We start from the raw sequence: 14,586 nt of genomic DNA, 5'->3' as shown, positions 1-14,586 counted from the left end.
CTGTCTCTTATGTATTGGTCTGGTCATTTCATAGGAATGGACTTCTATAACAGGTGACGTTTGTCCTTAGCTTCTTTCACATCCCATAATGTCTGCAGGATTCATCCATGCTGGGGCACGTATCTGCTCCTGATTCCTTTTTATGGATAGATAACACCCCATTTTGTTTAGCTAAATGCCAGTGGATGAACCTTTGGAATTTTTCCCCAGTTATGAACTAATGTTAATATTTCTGCTCTGAACATTTGTCTACATGTTTTTATGTGGACATATTTTTCATTTCTTTTGTGCTCATACCTGGGAGTGGAGTTGCTGGGTCATATGGTGACTCTGTTTCACATTTTGAGGAACTTCCAGATGGTTTTCTAGAGTGGCTGCACCATTTTACATTCCCGCCTGCAGTGTTTGAAGGTTCCACTCTGCATTCTCACCCACACTTGCCTTTATCCATCTTTGTGAACATAGCCGTCCTAGGGGATGTGAAGTGGTATTTCGTCGTCATGTTGGTTTGCATTTCCCTGATGGCTGATCTACCGTTAGCCATTACCATCACTGAAAAGTCAACGCAGTAAAAAAGGTAAATACTCTCAGGATAATTAAGAAAGTACTTTTGACCTAGGGGATCCCCTGAAAGGGTCTGTGGGTCCCCCATGGGTCGGGTCGCTCGTTAAACCGGTAGAACAACGAGGGCTGTGGTTTCGGCATCCTATTTCTCCTGGCCTGGCCCGGACGTGGCACCGCCTGTGTTTTCCCATGAAGTGGATATTGGTAGGCAGCCGGGGTCGAGTAGGAGGTTGTGGTGAGTCTGCTTAGGCCTGTCCTTGGGCTGTACTGAAGCCCATTCTTCTACTGCATCTGCGGGGAGGACGGGAGGCCAGAAGAGCTCTTGCCACAATCTGCGTGTGGTAACCTGAGACGGTCCTTTTAAAGAGGCAGCAGCAGTAAGTTCTCCCCAGTGCCGAGCGCCGGCTGAACCCAGACAGGGCGCTGCACACTCTCCACGTAGGGGTGTGTGGTCCCCAGCCTTGGCGAGAAAACTGAGGATTTACACAGCTTGCCCAGGTGCAGACAGTAGGGCTGGGAATTGAACCGCTCGTACAATCTTGTGAAAGGGGACCAACCCCCAGAATAAATTTTTTTTGTAACCAAACAGAGAAGTCAGTAATTCTGGAATTAGAACACTGCTCATCTTGGTGGCAGTAACAGAGCTCAGGAAAGTATGGAGTGTTAAAGATTAAGAAAAAAAGAGGAAACTTCCTGTGCTTTGTTTCAATAAAGGAGCTATGTTCACTGCCTTAGAAAATTGGTGAATGGTCAAGAATTGCCTAGATTCATGTTCCTTGGCTTGATTTTTAATCACATTGAAGTGTGACTTCTTATGGACGTTGCTTCTAATTTGTCTGGAAAGCAAGTGCAGATATTGCCAGCTTGGGTATGATGGATGGATTCTGACAACGTGTAGTTACTTACACTTAGATTAAATGCCGACCATTCAGCGCTCCGTTTTTCTCTAACAAAGTCACCAGCAGAGCCTTGCACAACACAGGATCATATACCGTATTTTGCTGTGGCATGGTCTTTACGTCTGTATTGAAAATCTATTTAGAGTGTGTAATCACTGGGGCTGGGAGCACCTTCAGAGATCAGGGTTCACATCCAATCCAGATATGGAAAACGTAAATCTCTGTGTTACACCATATACAGTGTAATAACAAGTGCACTAAAGAAGCAAATCTAAGCGCTCGAATCAGAAACAATTAGGGGGAAACTTAGAGGAATATCATACCATCTGAAAATACGTTAGGATTTTTTTTCTTCTTCTTCTTCTTCTTCTTCTTCTTGCGGGGTGCTGCTGGCTGCATGTTAGAAAGTCCCCACCTCTGACCAGCTTCATGGGAGAACTTTCTAAGCTAAGAAACTTAAAAAGTGGGTTAGCAGATTTAGCAACATAACAGATGGAAAAGCAAAAAAGAGGAAAATATTTGCAATCTACAAGGCATAAATGTAATTTAAAGGACACTTAGACAAATGGGGGTGACCAAGAAAGCACTGAAGGCACTGGGGAGGGCATCCTTGGAAGACATACGTTATTGTCTTATGGACCAGTGGGAGAGGAGGTTTGACTTCTGTGTCTTTAAGCTTCAGGAAGAGGTTTCAACTCAAAGGAGGAGGAAGTTTTTCTTTACAGCTGCCTGGTCCTGTGCTGACTTCTGCCTGGAATTCTGCAAGGCCTGGTTGCGGGGTGGGTAGCCTTGGAGTGGAGGTACCCAGTGGGCGGGTGGACACAGTGACCTTTCAAGGCTCCTTCTGTCAGCAAATGCTCCAGGAGCCTTTTTAAACTGACAACTGAACGGGCTCACTGGCTTCCCTGGCTGTTCCGCCTGGGGCTCGTGGGGCCGGGCAGCCAAGCATGGGGCGTCCTTCCTCCTTCCCTGGAGAGATAGGCCACCTGCCCGGGGGGGTTGAGATGGTGGGGGGGGACCTGCGGGAACCGGAGGAGCAGATGTGAAGGGCTTGTGGATGCCGTGGAGGAGTGCGGGGCCCGCCAGGTCTTTCCTGGAGCGCGAGTCCCGGCTGTGAACAGAGGAGAAACCTCAGGGCGGCAGCGAGATGAAGTTTCCCGTAAGGACCCTGAGCATCGCTGTTCTCTGCTCAGCTCCCGGAAGCGGGTTCGGGGGTGTGCAGCAGGCACACGGGGGACCAGCACCGAGCACCACCTGGGGATCAGGAGGGTGGGCCTGGGCTCGGCGCTCGCCTTCCGTTGGCGTCCTCCGTAAAATGGGCGTGAGGGTAAGGTCCAGTCCCTTTGGATGCAGAGGGTGAGTGACTTCCCCGCCTGACCATGGCCCCTGGGCTGTCGGCAAACACTTAATACTTGTGGGTGTGTTGTGACTCCTGGGATAGAAACGGGTCCGGCTCAGAGCGCCTGTGCCTCTCTGTCCCTCTTCTCTGGTCACTGAGGGGTCAGGTGAAGCAGCTGTGTCCTCACCCATATCCGTCAGCAGATCTGCAGCCTTAAATGCGTTACTTTAAACTGAAGAACATTCTCTTTTCAGATCCCCTGTATCTTTATACATGAGGTGGTCCTGTTCGTGGAATGAGACTGTGTTGGTTTCTTTTTTTTTCTATTAATTAATTAATTTATTTTTGGCTGCATTGGGTCTTTCTTGCTGTGCGCAGGCTTTTTCTAGTTGCGGTGAGTGGGGGCTACTCTTCGTTTTGGTGCACAGGCTTCTCGTTGCGGTGGCTTCTCTTGTTGCGGAACACAGGCTCCAGACGCGCAGGCTCAGTAGTTGTGGTGCACGGGCTTAGTTGCTCCGCGGCATGTGGGATCTTCCCAGACCAGGGCTCGAACCCGTGTCCCCTGCATTGGCAGGCAGACTCTCAACCACTGCACCACCAGGGAAGCCCCTGTGTTGGTTTTTTCATTTTAATTCTTCTCTTTTTGTTTAAGGTGTGATGTTGATATTCTGAGGGCTGCTGTGTATTTTGTGTATGTGTGTTTATTTTTTTGTTTTGTAGGGATTTTTTTTAAAATTTATTTTATTTATTTATTTTTTTATTTGTGGCTGCGTTGTGTCTTCGTTGCTGCGCGCGGGCTTACTCTAGTTGCAGTGAGCGGGGGCTACTCTTTGTTGTGGTGCGTGGGCTTCTCATTGTTGTGCCTTCTCTTGTTGCGGACCATGGGCTCTAGGTGCGCGGGCTTCAGTAGTTGTGGCGCGTGGGCTCAGTAGTTGCTGTGCACGGGCTCAGTAGTTGTGGCACACGGGCTTAGTTGCTCTGCGGCATGTGGGATCTTCCCGGACCAGGGCTGGAACCCGTGTCCCCTGCATTGGATTCTTAACCACTGCACCACCAGGGAAGTCCCTGTAGGGATTTTTTTAAATGGATTTTTCAATGGTTTCAACCAAAGCAGATAATTCCTAGGATGTGTTTATAACTTTTTTTTTTTTGGTCTCTCTGTGTTTAGGATTATTCCTGTCCTTTGTGGTGGTTGTTTTGACTTCAGTTTGGGTCTTGAGAGCATGTGAGATGTGATGTTCGTCCAGAATGTTCTCCTTTTCTTTCTCCTTTTGTCTTTGGGGGATTTAGGGTACCTGGCAGCAGGCAGCATCCTCTGTAGTGACTTTGTTCTTCCTCTCTCCTTACTTTCCAGTTTTCAATGGTTCCAGCAGGTCATCACGGGAGAAGGAACCTGTTCAGAAACACAAAAGCAAAGAGGCCACTCCGGCGAAGGAGAAGCACAGTGATCCCCGGGCCGACGGCCGGAGGGAGCAGGCTTCCGCGAGCCACCCCCCAGCGGCCCCCTCCGCGGGCTCCTCTGCCAGGGGGCTCCCCGCTCACCACCACCCCCCTCTGCATCGGTCGGCTCAGGACTTACGGAAACAGGTAAAGCCCAGCCCTGCCGCCGGGGGACCAGGGTCTGGCCCGGAGGGTGCCGGCCTTCCTGCCAGATGCCAGCGCCGCGTTTCATCAAGTTAACTGAAGGGGAAATGTGAGTAGTAGCCTCAAGAGATCCATCTTTCCAGAGCTCAGAAGGCAGGAAAGGACGCTCAGAGGTGAGAGGGGGTGAGAGAAACATGACCTGGGCGCAGAGGTGCCAGTGCACACGCCTCTCCTCCCGTGAAGGTGGCTCAGGCGGGGCCGCTGGTGGGTTTGCATCCCTCCCTGGAGGATGCTGCCAGCACCCGGTGCCAGCGGCAGTGGAGCCTCGCTTGCTGGGATGCCCGAGAAGGGTGGGGAGGGAACGCTCCTTCGCTACCCCGCCCCCGCCCCAGCGCCGGGGCACCGGGTGAGGGCGAGGAGTCCTCAGGTTAGGCCGGGAGCCACAGGTGACCTTGGAACAGGACTGCACACGGCCTGGAGTGTTCCCTGTTCTTCTTCACGGACATGTTGGTGGCTCATGGCAGGACTTCTGATAGGCCTGCAGGCGGTGATGAGACGGGTGCAGCCGCGGGGGACACTCGCTCCATCCTGCGCCCTTAGGGTTAGCGGAGGCTGCACGTGCTCTGCTCCCCCCCGCCCCCCCGCCAATGCCCCGACTTCGGGGTCACATCCAGAACGCAGATCCTTTGTGGGCACCTCTCCCTGCGCTTGGACAGAGTTCTCAGCACCTGGGAGGGGGGCACTGGGGATGAGGCGGGGGTGGAGCTCGGTGAGGCCCCCCCGGGCCCAGTGGCATTTCGTTAGACCCTCTGCTCCCATTCTCACCGCATCTGAGAGTCAGTGAGCCGTGGGGATGAGAGACGAGCTCTCCACACCGGGCATTTTGTCACAGACAGTTAAAACTTGCCTTAGAATAGACTGAGGACTCTAATCTGGAAAGATTGATTGATTCTGGGCGAGGCGCGGGTGGCCTGGATATTCCCTGACGGGCGCTGTTGTGGAGAGACTAATAGATGGTCCTTGTGGTGTGAAGGAGGGAGCTCCTCCTGTTGAATTGCTCTGTCCCCAGGGTCCTTCTCATTCTTGATGATGTTGGGGACCATCGTCTCTGAAGATGTAACTGTGTGCATGCACATACATAGGATGGTGTGTGTACACACGTAGTATTAGTCTCAACCTTTAGTTTTCAGATATCACTCAGCTCTCCAGCTGGAGTGGACGAGGCAAGAGTCCTCGTGTTTAATGTTTCCACGGCCCTCAGATTGCCACTTAGTGCCTCTGAAGTGTTATCTTGAGATTAAACAGGTGGTTTTTGCATTTTTTAAACGTTGCCCACTGTTCCTCAAACACACACCTCACGTTTTCCTCACGAGAACACCTGAGCGTGATTGTGGAATTGGCCACCCCCGAGGTGGGTGCCCGATTTTCAGGACATAAAGTATGGGACGCACCATCCCTTTGGTGTCTTGAGTCCCCACTCCATTTCCAAAGCTGTTGGCCGGACAGGCCCTTGTGCAGAGCTTTCCTCCAGATCTTTGCTTATGGAAGACAACAACTCGGAAGGGGTCTAGAGAGGGAAGGGATCCATCTGCGGAGCAGGAATCGCAGTGAGGAATGAATGTGTGACTTTATTCACATAGAACCATAATCACTCTCTCTCTCTCTTTCTCTCTCTCTCTTACTTTTTCACGTGAGGCTGGATTGAGTAAACCCCCATCTCAGTTGGTCCAAGCTCATCCTCAACCCCCAGCGCTTGCCCCTCAGTTCAGGATTTCCCTTTGTAACTGAACAAGAGGAGTTCTCGCAGTTGGAGGTGAGAGTTGAGGGGAGTAGAAGGTACCCCTTCCCTGGGATGGCCCCATCCCCTTGGTCCACAGCAGGCTCACGCGACCCCTTTTACACGCAGCGTGGAGATGGAGGAGAGACCTGGGTAGCAGGGCAGACTGTCATCTGAGTGACTGTAGGAGCCTGGCCGGCTTTCTGGGTTCAGGTCTTGCAGGTGGGGTGTAACCGTCCCCGTCCCACCCCCGCCTGCCTGCCCTCCCTCCCCTGTCTAATCCACCCGGGGGGGATGACCCAGGACTCCCAGGTCTAGCTGGGCTCTGACCACGACCTTCACTGAGACTTAAGCTGTAATAGTTAACCTTCCTGAGCCTTATTGTTCATTTGGAGCCAATGATGTCAACTCTTCTCCCAGGGACATTGTGAGAAATGAAAGGATAATTTTGACACCATCAAATCCCATTAGTTAAGTACTCTAAGCAAAAAGGTCAATAGAAGCCCATTGTAGATTCCTTTGTAATGGCCTGATGCAAGTGATTAGAATCTGACCTTTCGTCGGGAGGCCCAGAGAATACTCGGATCCGTAATTTCAGATAGGATTAATTTTTTTCTGTCGGCCTGAAAGAAAAGATCAGTGATTGTACGAAGCCCAGCTGGCAGGGTGGAGGGAGGCCCTGTGTAGGGGTGCTGCTGAGAAGTGACCATGCCCCGCTGGCCCCAATGCACCGAGAGCTCGCTCTTCTTACTAGGACATTGCCTCTCACGGGGCTGGGTGGAGTGCTCACCTTCATAAAAGCCCCGGTCCCCGGCCTTTGAGACTCAGAGCACGAGAATTCAGTGTGAGGGGCCTCCCCAATCCTCCAGCTTTTCTTCTCCCAAAGGCTCCAGGTGTGCCGGGTGACACCCACACATGGGTAGCAGCCCTGGAACTGCCCTGGGTGATGAATTGGATGTGTGGTAGGTGTCGCGTTAATGTGCAGTAAAAGACAGTAACAAATTGAGGGTGGAGAAGCAACCTTTCTGACACCTAGAGAGGGCGTGGAGATGCTTTCCAAGCGTGTCGCGTGGAGGTTTTGGCAGACAGCTGTGTGTGGCTGGTAAGCCAGGAGGTGGAAGACGTGGACGGTGAGGCTGCCCCCCGCCGGCTCACCTCCCGGTTCTCATCCGTTGCGCTGAGGCCGAGCCATAACAAGAGGAAGAAAACCACCAGCTTGCGTGGCAGGGCAGACACGCCCGGCGGAGCGTCTGCCGGGCTGTGGTACCTTTGAGGAGAGGTTTTCACAGTCAGATGTTCGGCAGCTGCAGAACGCCTTGGCCTAGTAGGATGGAGAGAGGAGGTTGAGCTGTTCAGACTGAAGAATGAGGAGGATTCTTCAACGTTCTGGAAAATGAAAAACGAACATTCACAGAGATGTGAGAGAGACAACTTAGCTAGAAGAATGTTTAAGGTCTGACTGTGCTCGTCATCAGGCCACGCGGGGAGTTTAAATTGCGCCTTTGTCGCGTGGTGTTTGTGACCAGGTGGCCTGCAGAGGGGAGGCGGCAGGTGCTTCGGGAAGGTTAGGGGCTCCGGCCAGGACCAGGCGCTCCTTCTGGAGAGCAGGGCTGCGTCCGCCTCGCCCCCCTGCTCACTACCTTCCCGGCTCCCGCCACACCAGCAGGCCTGCCTTCCCTGTCCACAACTCGCCGCCTGTCCAGTGGATTCTGTTCATTTAGGCTCTTTTGCTATTTAATTTGAATTTTAAAGCCCAAATGCACTGTCCCCAACCAATAGTGTTTCTCTTGGGCTCCTTTGCTGCTGCTCTGAGAGGACGGGCAGAGCCACTCGACTCAATGGCTCCCTCTAGTGGGAAATGGGAGTTTGGTAGTTGACTTTCTGGTTGAACAGAGGACCGCTTCATGTCTGTGCGACAGGGGTAACCTGAGCTACAGGTGCCGGGTGGGCGGTGGTGGGCCGAGACACCCCACTTCCTGCAGAGCTGGGTGACAGCTGTGGGGTGCAGCGTCAGAAGCCCACACCTGAGCTGAGAAGGAGCACCTTGAAGAGATGTTAAGTTATTCAGCTGAAGGGCTTTTATTGCCCCCTGGAGGGCTCTGCCTCGGGCCTCCCGCCTCCCGAGTGTTGATTCTCCAGTGAATTACAGTGACCCCTCTCCCCGTGTCAGCACTTCCTCCAGATATGTAGGGTTGAGAGCAGGCCCGTGTGGTGGGCTGGCCAAGTGACCTGGGCGTGTGTTGAGGTGAAACTGAGCGTTGGCCTCTGTTCCATGGTGGAATAGAGCGGTGGCTGGGGAGACGCTCAGTGTGAAGGTGAGACAGTGCCTCCCTCCATAGCTTTGTCTCCTTTGGTACCAATTACTCATTGGACCCCGGAGACAAGCACAGCCCAGTGTCTAGGCGTCTGTGTTTATAGAAATAGGTAAACGAGAAGGCGATCTTTTTGCCACTGAAGATGGTGAAATAGTTAATGCGGAATTCCACCATGTGAAAATTTGGAATTTCCTGTACGACAGTGAGCCAGGAGGTCAGGTGGCCCCGAGAAGCCGGACTGGTTTGACCCGGGGACCTGCGATGTTCCTCCAGGTAGAGTCTGGGAGAGTGGAAGCCTGGCTTCCTGGCCTCCTGCAGGTGCACAGCTGTGTCGGGGGAGCGCAGAGCTGTCTGGGACTTGGACACACTGAGCCCCTTTCTCCATCCTCACCGGTTAGGTCAGAATCTGGATGGGGAGGGCTTTAGACTGGAATCAGCATTATTTCCAAGCTCCCCAGGGGTTCACAGGGCTCCCGGGTTTGGGAGGCACTGAACCTAAACCTCGGCAAGACATGACGGCTGGCGGTGGGCTCTGCTGGCAGGAGCGGTTGGTGGTGTCCACTGCGCGGTGGCTGCCGTTGCTGCTGGCGGATCCTCATCTTCAAGAAGAGATAAGCGGTGCCGTGCGTCTGCTTATGTGTAAGTTGGGTGAGAGTCGGAGCAGGCTAACCACAGATTGAGGGCTTCGAGGGGTGTCTTCTCTGAAGATGCAGATCCCTGAGCATCTCGCCGATGGAAAACTTTCTGTGAGCCTCAGCAGGGTTTTACTGTTTCCTTTAGTTTTTCTAAACGGTCTGTTTTGGTTTTAGTCAATGGAAGCATTTGAAAGAACAGTTAAAAATTTGAGGTGTTTGCATTCCTCACCACACATCCTATTTCAAATTAGTGGTACTTATCATGGAAATGTTGTCTTTGCCCCCGCCCCCGGTTTTATAAATTTGTTTTTAATTTATTGTTGCCAGGCTGCTAGTTTCGTTCTGGTTTTGTTTTTAAATTTCCTGTTACGTATTCTAGGCCACCTGCCCTGTCAGTCCTGCTTCGTTCTCGGTGGCCGGCAGTGGGCATCCAGGCTGTAGTGCCTGGGCCTTCTCTTCGGCCTCTCCCTCCCCAGTGGGGTCTGGGACCTCACCGAGCCCAGAAGTCAAGGCTGGCTCCCCAGAAACCGGGTCACCAAGCGCCCCGGGCTTGGCTCGTGGAACACAGTCTCACACCAAGAATTCATGGCTTTGATGGGACCGCGTATAATTGGCGAATGAAGAAATACAGGTCTGGGGGCTTCCTTCCTTTTTCTGTGTTCAGGACCTTCTGTTGATAGTCTGCTGCCATGGTTCCCAGAGTAGGTCCTTGGATGAGGCTCAGCATCACCAGAACCTCATTAGAAATGCAGATTCTCGGGCTCCATCCCAGACCTACTGGCTGGGAGACTCTGGGGATGGGGCCCAGCGAAGAGGTCGCTGAGACTCAGGCCCTGCCCTCCAGAAGCTGGTCCTCGGGGCGGGGCAGCTGCACAGCCCGTGGGTGCATCGGGTGTGGACAGGAGAGGAGTGAACTGCTTTAGGTGCCAGATGGCTTCCCCAACTCGGGAGCCCAGGTCCTCCTCCTGGTCACCTTCTTCTCTGGGCTCATTGGTGAGAAAAGACAGCTGCTGTTTCTGCTCTGTTTCCCAGTGAGCATGTGTAATGTTCAGTCTGCCTTTTGGGGAGGTGGTGTTGCTCAGGTAACCCTGGCATCCCTGGTTGCAGGTGAGAAATCGATGCCCAAGATGGTAAATGACATGTCAGAGGCCACTGAGAGGCAGAGCTGTGACATGGTGTCCACACCAAACCAGCCCAGCATCAGCTCCTGCTCTGGGCCCGTCATCATCCTTTGGAAATTAATGCTTTTCTGGTGTCCACCCTTGTCACACTCTGACTTCTTTTTATAAATGAGGGTGACTTCTGTGTGTCACAAAATTATTGTGGTGTCCAAGCTGTAAGATGGCTGTGAAGAGAGGCTGATCGTTTACCAAATTCCCGTAGGATCTAATGCGGACGCTTTAGGGGCGGGAAGTGGGAGCCGTCTGTGCAGAAGGGGTCGGGCCTGTTTTGCTGCATCAGAGAGGTGAGGTGCACCCAGTGAGGTGCCCTGGGGCCCGTCTCACAGGTGACTGACTGGCAGACGCCCACAGCTGACAGCTGCACCCCTGGGCGTGGCACGTGACCGGCGTCTGAGCCACATGAGTGCTCTTATTCCTTTCTTTCCATAGCATTTTTGTTTTGTTTTTTACTTATTTAGCATGTATTTTAAAATTCTGTGGGCAGATCATGCTGCTGTAGGGAGCACAGAAGAAATTGCAGCCATGTCTTTTCTTGGCACAGGTGTGTGTGTCTGTGTGTCTGCCCCCTTATCTGCAAGACCTTGCTGTCGGGTGTTATTGTTATTAACTTGTGGCAGGTGATTGGCAGGCACGTTGAGGGTCCTCACTGGGAAACATCTAGTTTCAAACGACAAACGTGAATGTTACAGCACACCCAGGAGACCCCCTGGGCAGCACCCAGGTCGGCTGCGTGTTTTTGCGCGGAAGGATGGGCCCCGAGTCCTGCGGAGATCCTGAAACCGAGTATCTCAGAGCTGGCTTCGGGGCTGTGTGTTTTGCCTGCCTTGGCCGGGACTCCCGTGCCGCCGCCTCTCAAAAGTGGGCGCCGGCTGCTGAGTTTGGGCGTGGGGTGGTCCCCGCTGACAGGTGCTAACTCCGCCTCTCCCCCTCTGCTCCTCCTGCCACCTCCCAGGTTTCTAAGGTCGGCGGAGTCACTCGAATGTCATCTCTGGGTACAAGTGCAGCCAGTGCCAAAAAGATGCGCGAAGTCAGACCTTCACCGTCCAAAACTGTGAAGTACACTGCAACGGTGACGAAGGGGACTGTCACATACACCAAAGCCAAGAGAGAACTGGTCAAGGAAACCAAACCTAATCACCACAAGCCCAGTTCAGCTGTCAACCACACAATCTCAGGGAAAACTGAAAGTAGCAATGCAAAAACCCGAAAACAGGTGCTATCCCTCGGGGGGGCGTCCAAGTCCACCGGGCACACCGTCAATGGCCTCAAGGTCAGTGGCAGGTTGAACCCAAAGTCATGCACTAAGGAGGGGGGGGGCCGGCAGCTGCGGGAGGGTCTGCGGAACTCCAAGCGGAGGCTGGAAGAGGCGCCCCCGGCCGACAAGCCGCAGTCGCCCCCCAAGAAGATGAAGGGGGCGGCGGGTGCTGCCGAGGGTCCCGGCAGAAAGGCGGCCCCGGCCCCCGCCGAGAAGGTGCCGCCTGGCGGCCACGGGAGGAAGGAGGTGCCTGAGCGGAGCCTGGAGAGGAACCGGCCGAAGCGGGTGACGGCCGGCAAGGGCCCGCCGGGCAGACAAGCACACGGCAAGCCGGACGGCGTCCCCTGTGAAAATCGTTCTACCTCGCAATCGGAGCCCCTGCCCCGGCCGCACGAGGCGGCGGCCAAGGCCGAGAAGGGGGCCGGCAGGGCCGGGTGGGCGGCCATGGACGAGATCCCCGTCTTGCGGCCGTCGGCCAAGGAGTTCCACGACCCGCTCGTCTACATCGAGTCGGTGCGCCCTCAGGTGGAGAAGTACGGCATGTGCAGGGTGATCCCGCCCCCGGACTGGCGGCCCGAGTGCAAGCTCAACGACGAGATGCGCTTCGTCACGCAGATCCAGCACGTCCACAAGCTGGGCCGGCGCTGGGGCCCCAATGTGCAGCGGCTGGCCTGCATCAGGAAGCACCTCAGGTCTCAGGGCATCGCCATGGACGAGCTCCCGCTCATAGGTAAGGCCCCCGCCCCAGCTTCAGCTTCTCCGGGCCCTTCTGGGCCCGGGAGGAGTCTGAGGCCCCCCTTTCTGCAGGTGCGGGGTGCTGTGGGAGGAGGAGGGCTGGTCCTGTGCCCCCAGCTCTCACACTAGGCGACCCCTGCTGCCCCGATCTGCGGGCCGCCTTGCTGAGGCCAGAGTGGCGTCCAGTGAGAGGGGCAGGAACGCTGCCCCCATGCATTCGTCCGCCGGGGGCTGCCTTACCTGAGCTCTGCAGGCTGGGAGGCTTGACCTGCAGGAAGTTATTTCTCAAGTCTGGAGGCTGGAAATCTGAAAGCAAGGTGTTGGCAGGGTTGGTTTCTCCTGAGGCCTCTCCCCTTGGCTTGTGGACGGCCGCCTTCTCCTGTGTCCTCACGCGGTCTTTGCTCTGTGCGCACGTTCCTGATGTCCCTTCCTCTTGCTACAAGGACACCAGTCACATTGGGTTAGGACCCATCATGATGACCTCGTTTTACTTTAATTACCTCTTTAAAGACCCTGTCTCTAAATACAGTCACACTCTGCAGCCCTGAGGTTAGGACTTCAACATATGACTCTTTGTAGGTGGGGTACATTTCAGCCCATTTATCTCTGTCTGCTCATCTGTCCTTGCATCTCAGTTTTTCTGGCGATTACTGGGCCCTCGTGGAGCCCACAGGTCCAGGAACACTTCTGAGAGCAGGCACAGCTCTGGCTGTCAGTGAAGCAAAGCTCTCCTTGGTGCCTGCTTTTGTGAACATACACCCAGCTGTTGTGAAGACCCTTGGCCCCCAGGCAGAGACCACGGATGGCTCTTGGAATCCACATTTCCCTCTTCCTCTCCTGCTTATTGCGCCTCCAGGATTAACTCACTCTGTCAGGGACGCGCCGGTTCTGCAGATGGGGTTCCTTTTGGGTCTGCCAGGTGAGTCACATGCTTCCCTTCTGGCTCCAGACCCTCGACAGGAATAGGGCATGTCCTTCCTCCAGTTGGAGAGGACAACTTTTTAAAGGCAGGGAGCAGAGGAGATATTATCGGTCATTTAGATATCAAGAGTTGGCAGTAAGATAGGGCTCCTTGTAAGATGGAGGTTTCATTATTACTCTCAGCAGGTGAGAATCACTTACATTGAAAGAATTCTTGGTTTGTGGTCCACTGTCAGGGATGTGGTGGAAGGTGACACAGGGCTGTGGGAACAGGCTGAGGAGGTGCCAGCCTCTTGGGAGCTTGGCGCTGGCTGCGTGGGTGACCAAGAACCTCACCAAGTCGTGGCTGCAGTAGGACGTCTTTGGTCCCCCAGGCTGCTGGGGGGGTGCGGTAGGTCTTCTGGGGACAGGCGGTGTGCTCAGGTGACGTCCTGAGGGCAGCCAGCGATCTTCCATTCAGAGTAGGTTTCCTTAACCTTGACTCGCGTGGCACCAGAAGCCGCGAGGACCTGACACTGTGGTGTGTGTGTTCACACCCGTTGCTGTTACCCCAGCTGTAAAGCGTCGTCAGCTTCCAGAAGAGGAGCTGAGCCGGCCCGTTACCTGCAGAGGCCTGGGGCTGTGGCTCTGAGCTCGGCCTCCTCACAGTGCGAGAGACCTGGTAGTTTTGGAGGAATTTCCCAGAATCCACAGAGCGGCTGCTCCTTCTTTGGGAGGGTGGCACTTTGTCACGTACCATCCTCGTGGTCCTGAGAACGGGTTGGTGATAGCAGGTGAGGAGTGAAATAATGGATTTGCAAGTACTGGGTCAGTTTTCTCAGTGCTGTTGAATAACAGTGATTGCCTCCCTTCTGGTCAGCCTGTGGCCTGAGCCCCTTGGGGTGACTCGCATCCCTCTTCACCTCGGCAAGTCCGGGCGGCGTGCGGGCAGCCCCAGGAGATGCCCCGACTGAGAGCAGGGCCTGGAGTGCATCTTGGAATCTTGGGCTTTAGGCCCCTCCCAGCCAGGGTTGGGGCGAGTTTCCTCCTCGACGTGACCCCCACTGCCGCGCGGACCACAGTGACCACAACTAGCCCCAGCGTCCCACCCAGCACGGTAGATGGACTCGGGCTGCTGCTCGCCCTTGCCCTGGCCGAGGTGGTCCTGTGTGCCCGGCTCGCCCAGCGTGCACGCGCTGCTCTCAGGAGTTCCGCTGCTTTTCCGTTCATTTATTTTATATAAATCTATCCCCACCCTTTAAAGATCTAAACGTTCTTAATGTTTACTTTGCTCACCTACCATTTTGTGGTGTATTTACCTCCTAACAGCCAGTAGATGGTTATTCTGGAAGATTTTTTCCCCCTTTATTGGCCAAACGGTGGTTGATTTTCCAGGTCCCAC

General features: G+C 54.4%; 1 protein-coding gene across 10 annotated transcripts in view; it reads left to right on the top strand.

Moving 5' to 3' along the window:
- Positions 1–14,586, top strand: part of JARID2 (jumonji and AT-rich interaction domain containing 2) — a 243,013-nt gene that overhangs the window by 207,942 nt on the left and 20,485 nt on the right. For all 10 annotated transcript variants that reach the window (XR_014232297.1, XR_014232298.1, XM_082345419.1 and 7 more), the window contains 2 exons: positions 4,157–4,389; positions 11,247–12,279. Coding sequence is in view for 8 of the 10 variants with exons in the window: in XM_082345419.1 (XP_082201545.1) it covers positions 4,157–4,389; positions 11,247–12,279 (1,266 nt within the window). In the remaining 2 variants the exon portion in view is untranslated. The remainder of the gene's footprint in view (positions 1–4,156; positions 4,390–11,246; positions 12,280–14,586) is intronic.

Source organism: Balaenoptera borealis (genome assembly GCF_965194805.1).
Source record: "Balaenoptera borealis genome assembly, chromosome: 12".
Lineage (NCBI taxonomy): Eukaryota > Metazoa > Chordata > Mammalia > Artiodactyla > Balaenopteridae > Balaenoptera > Balaenoptera borealis.
Note: the sequence above shows the minus strand (reverse complement) of the source record. Positions and strands in the feature narration are given on the sequence as shown.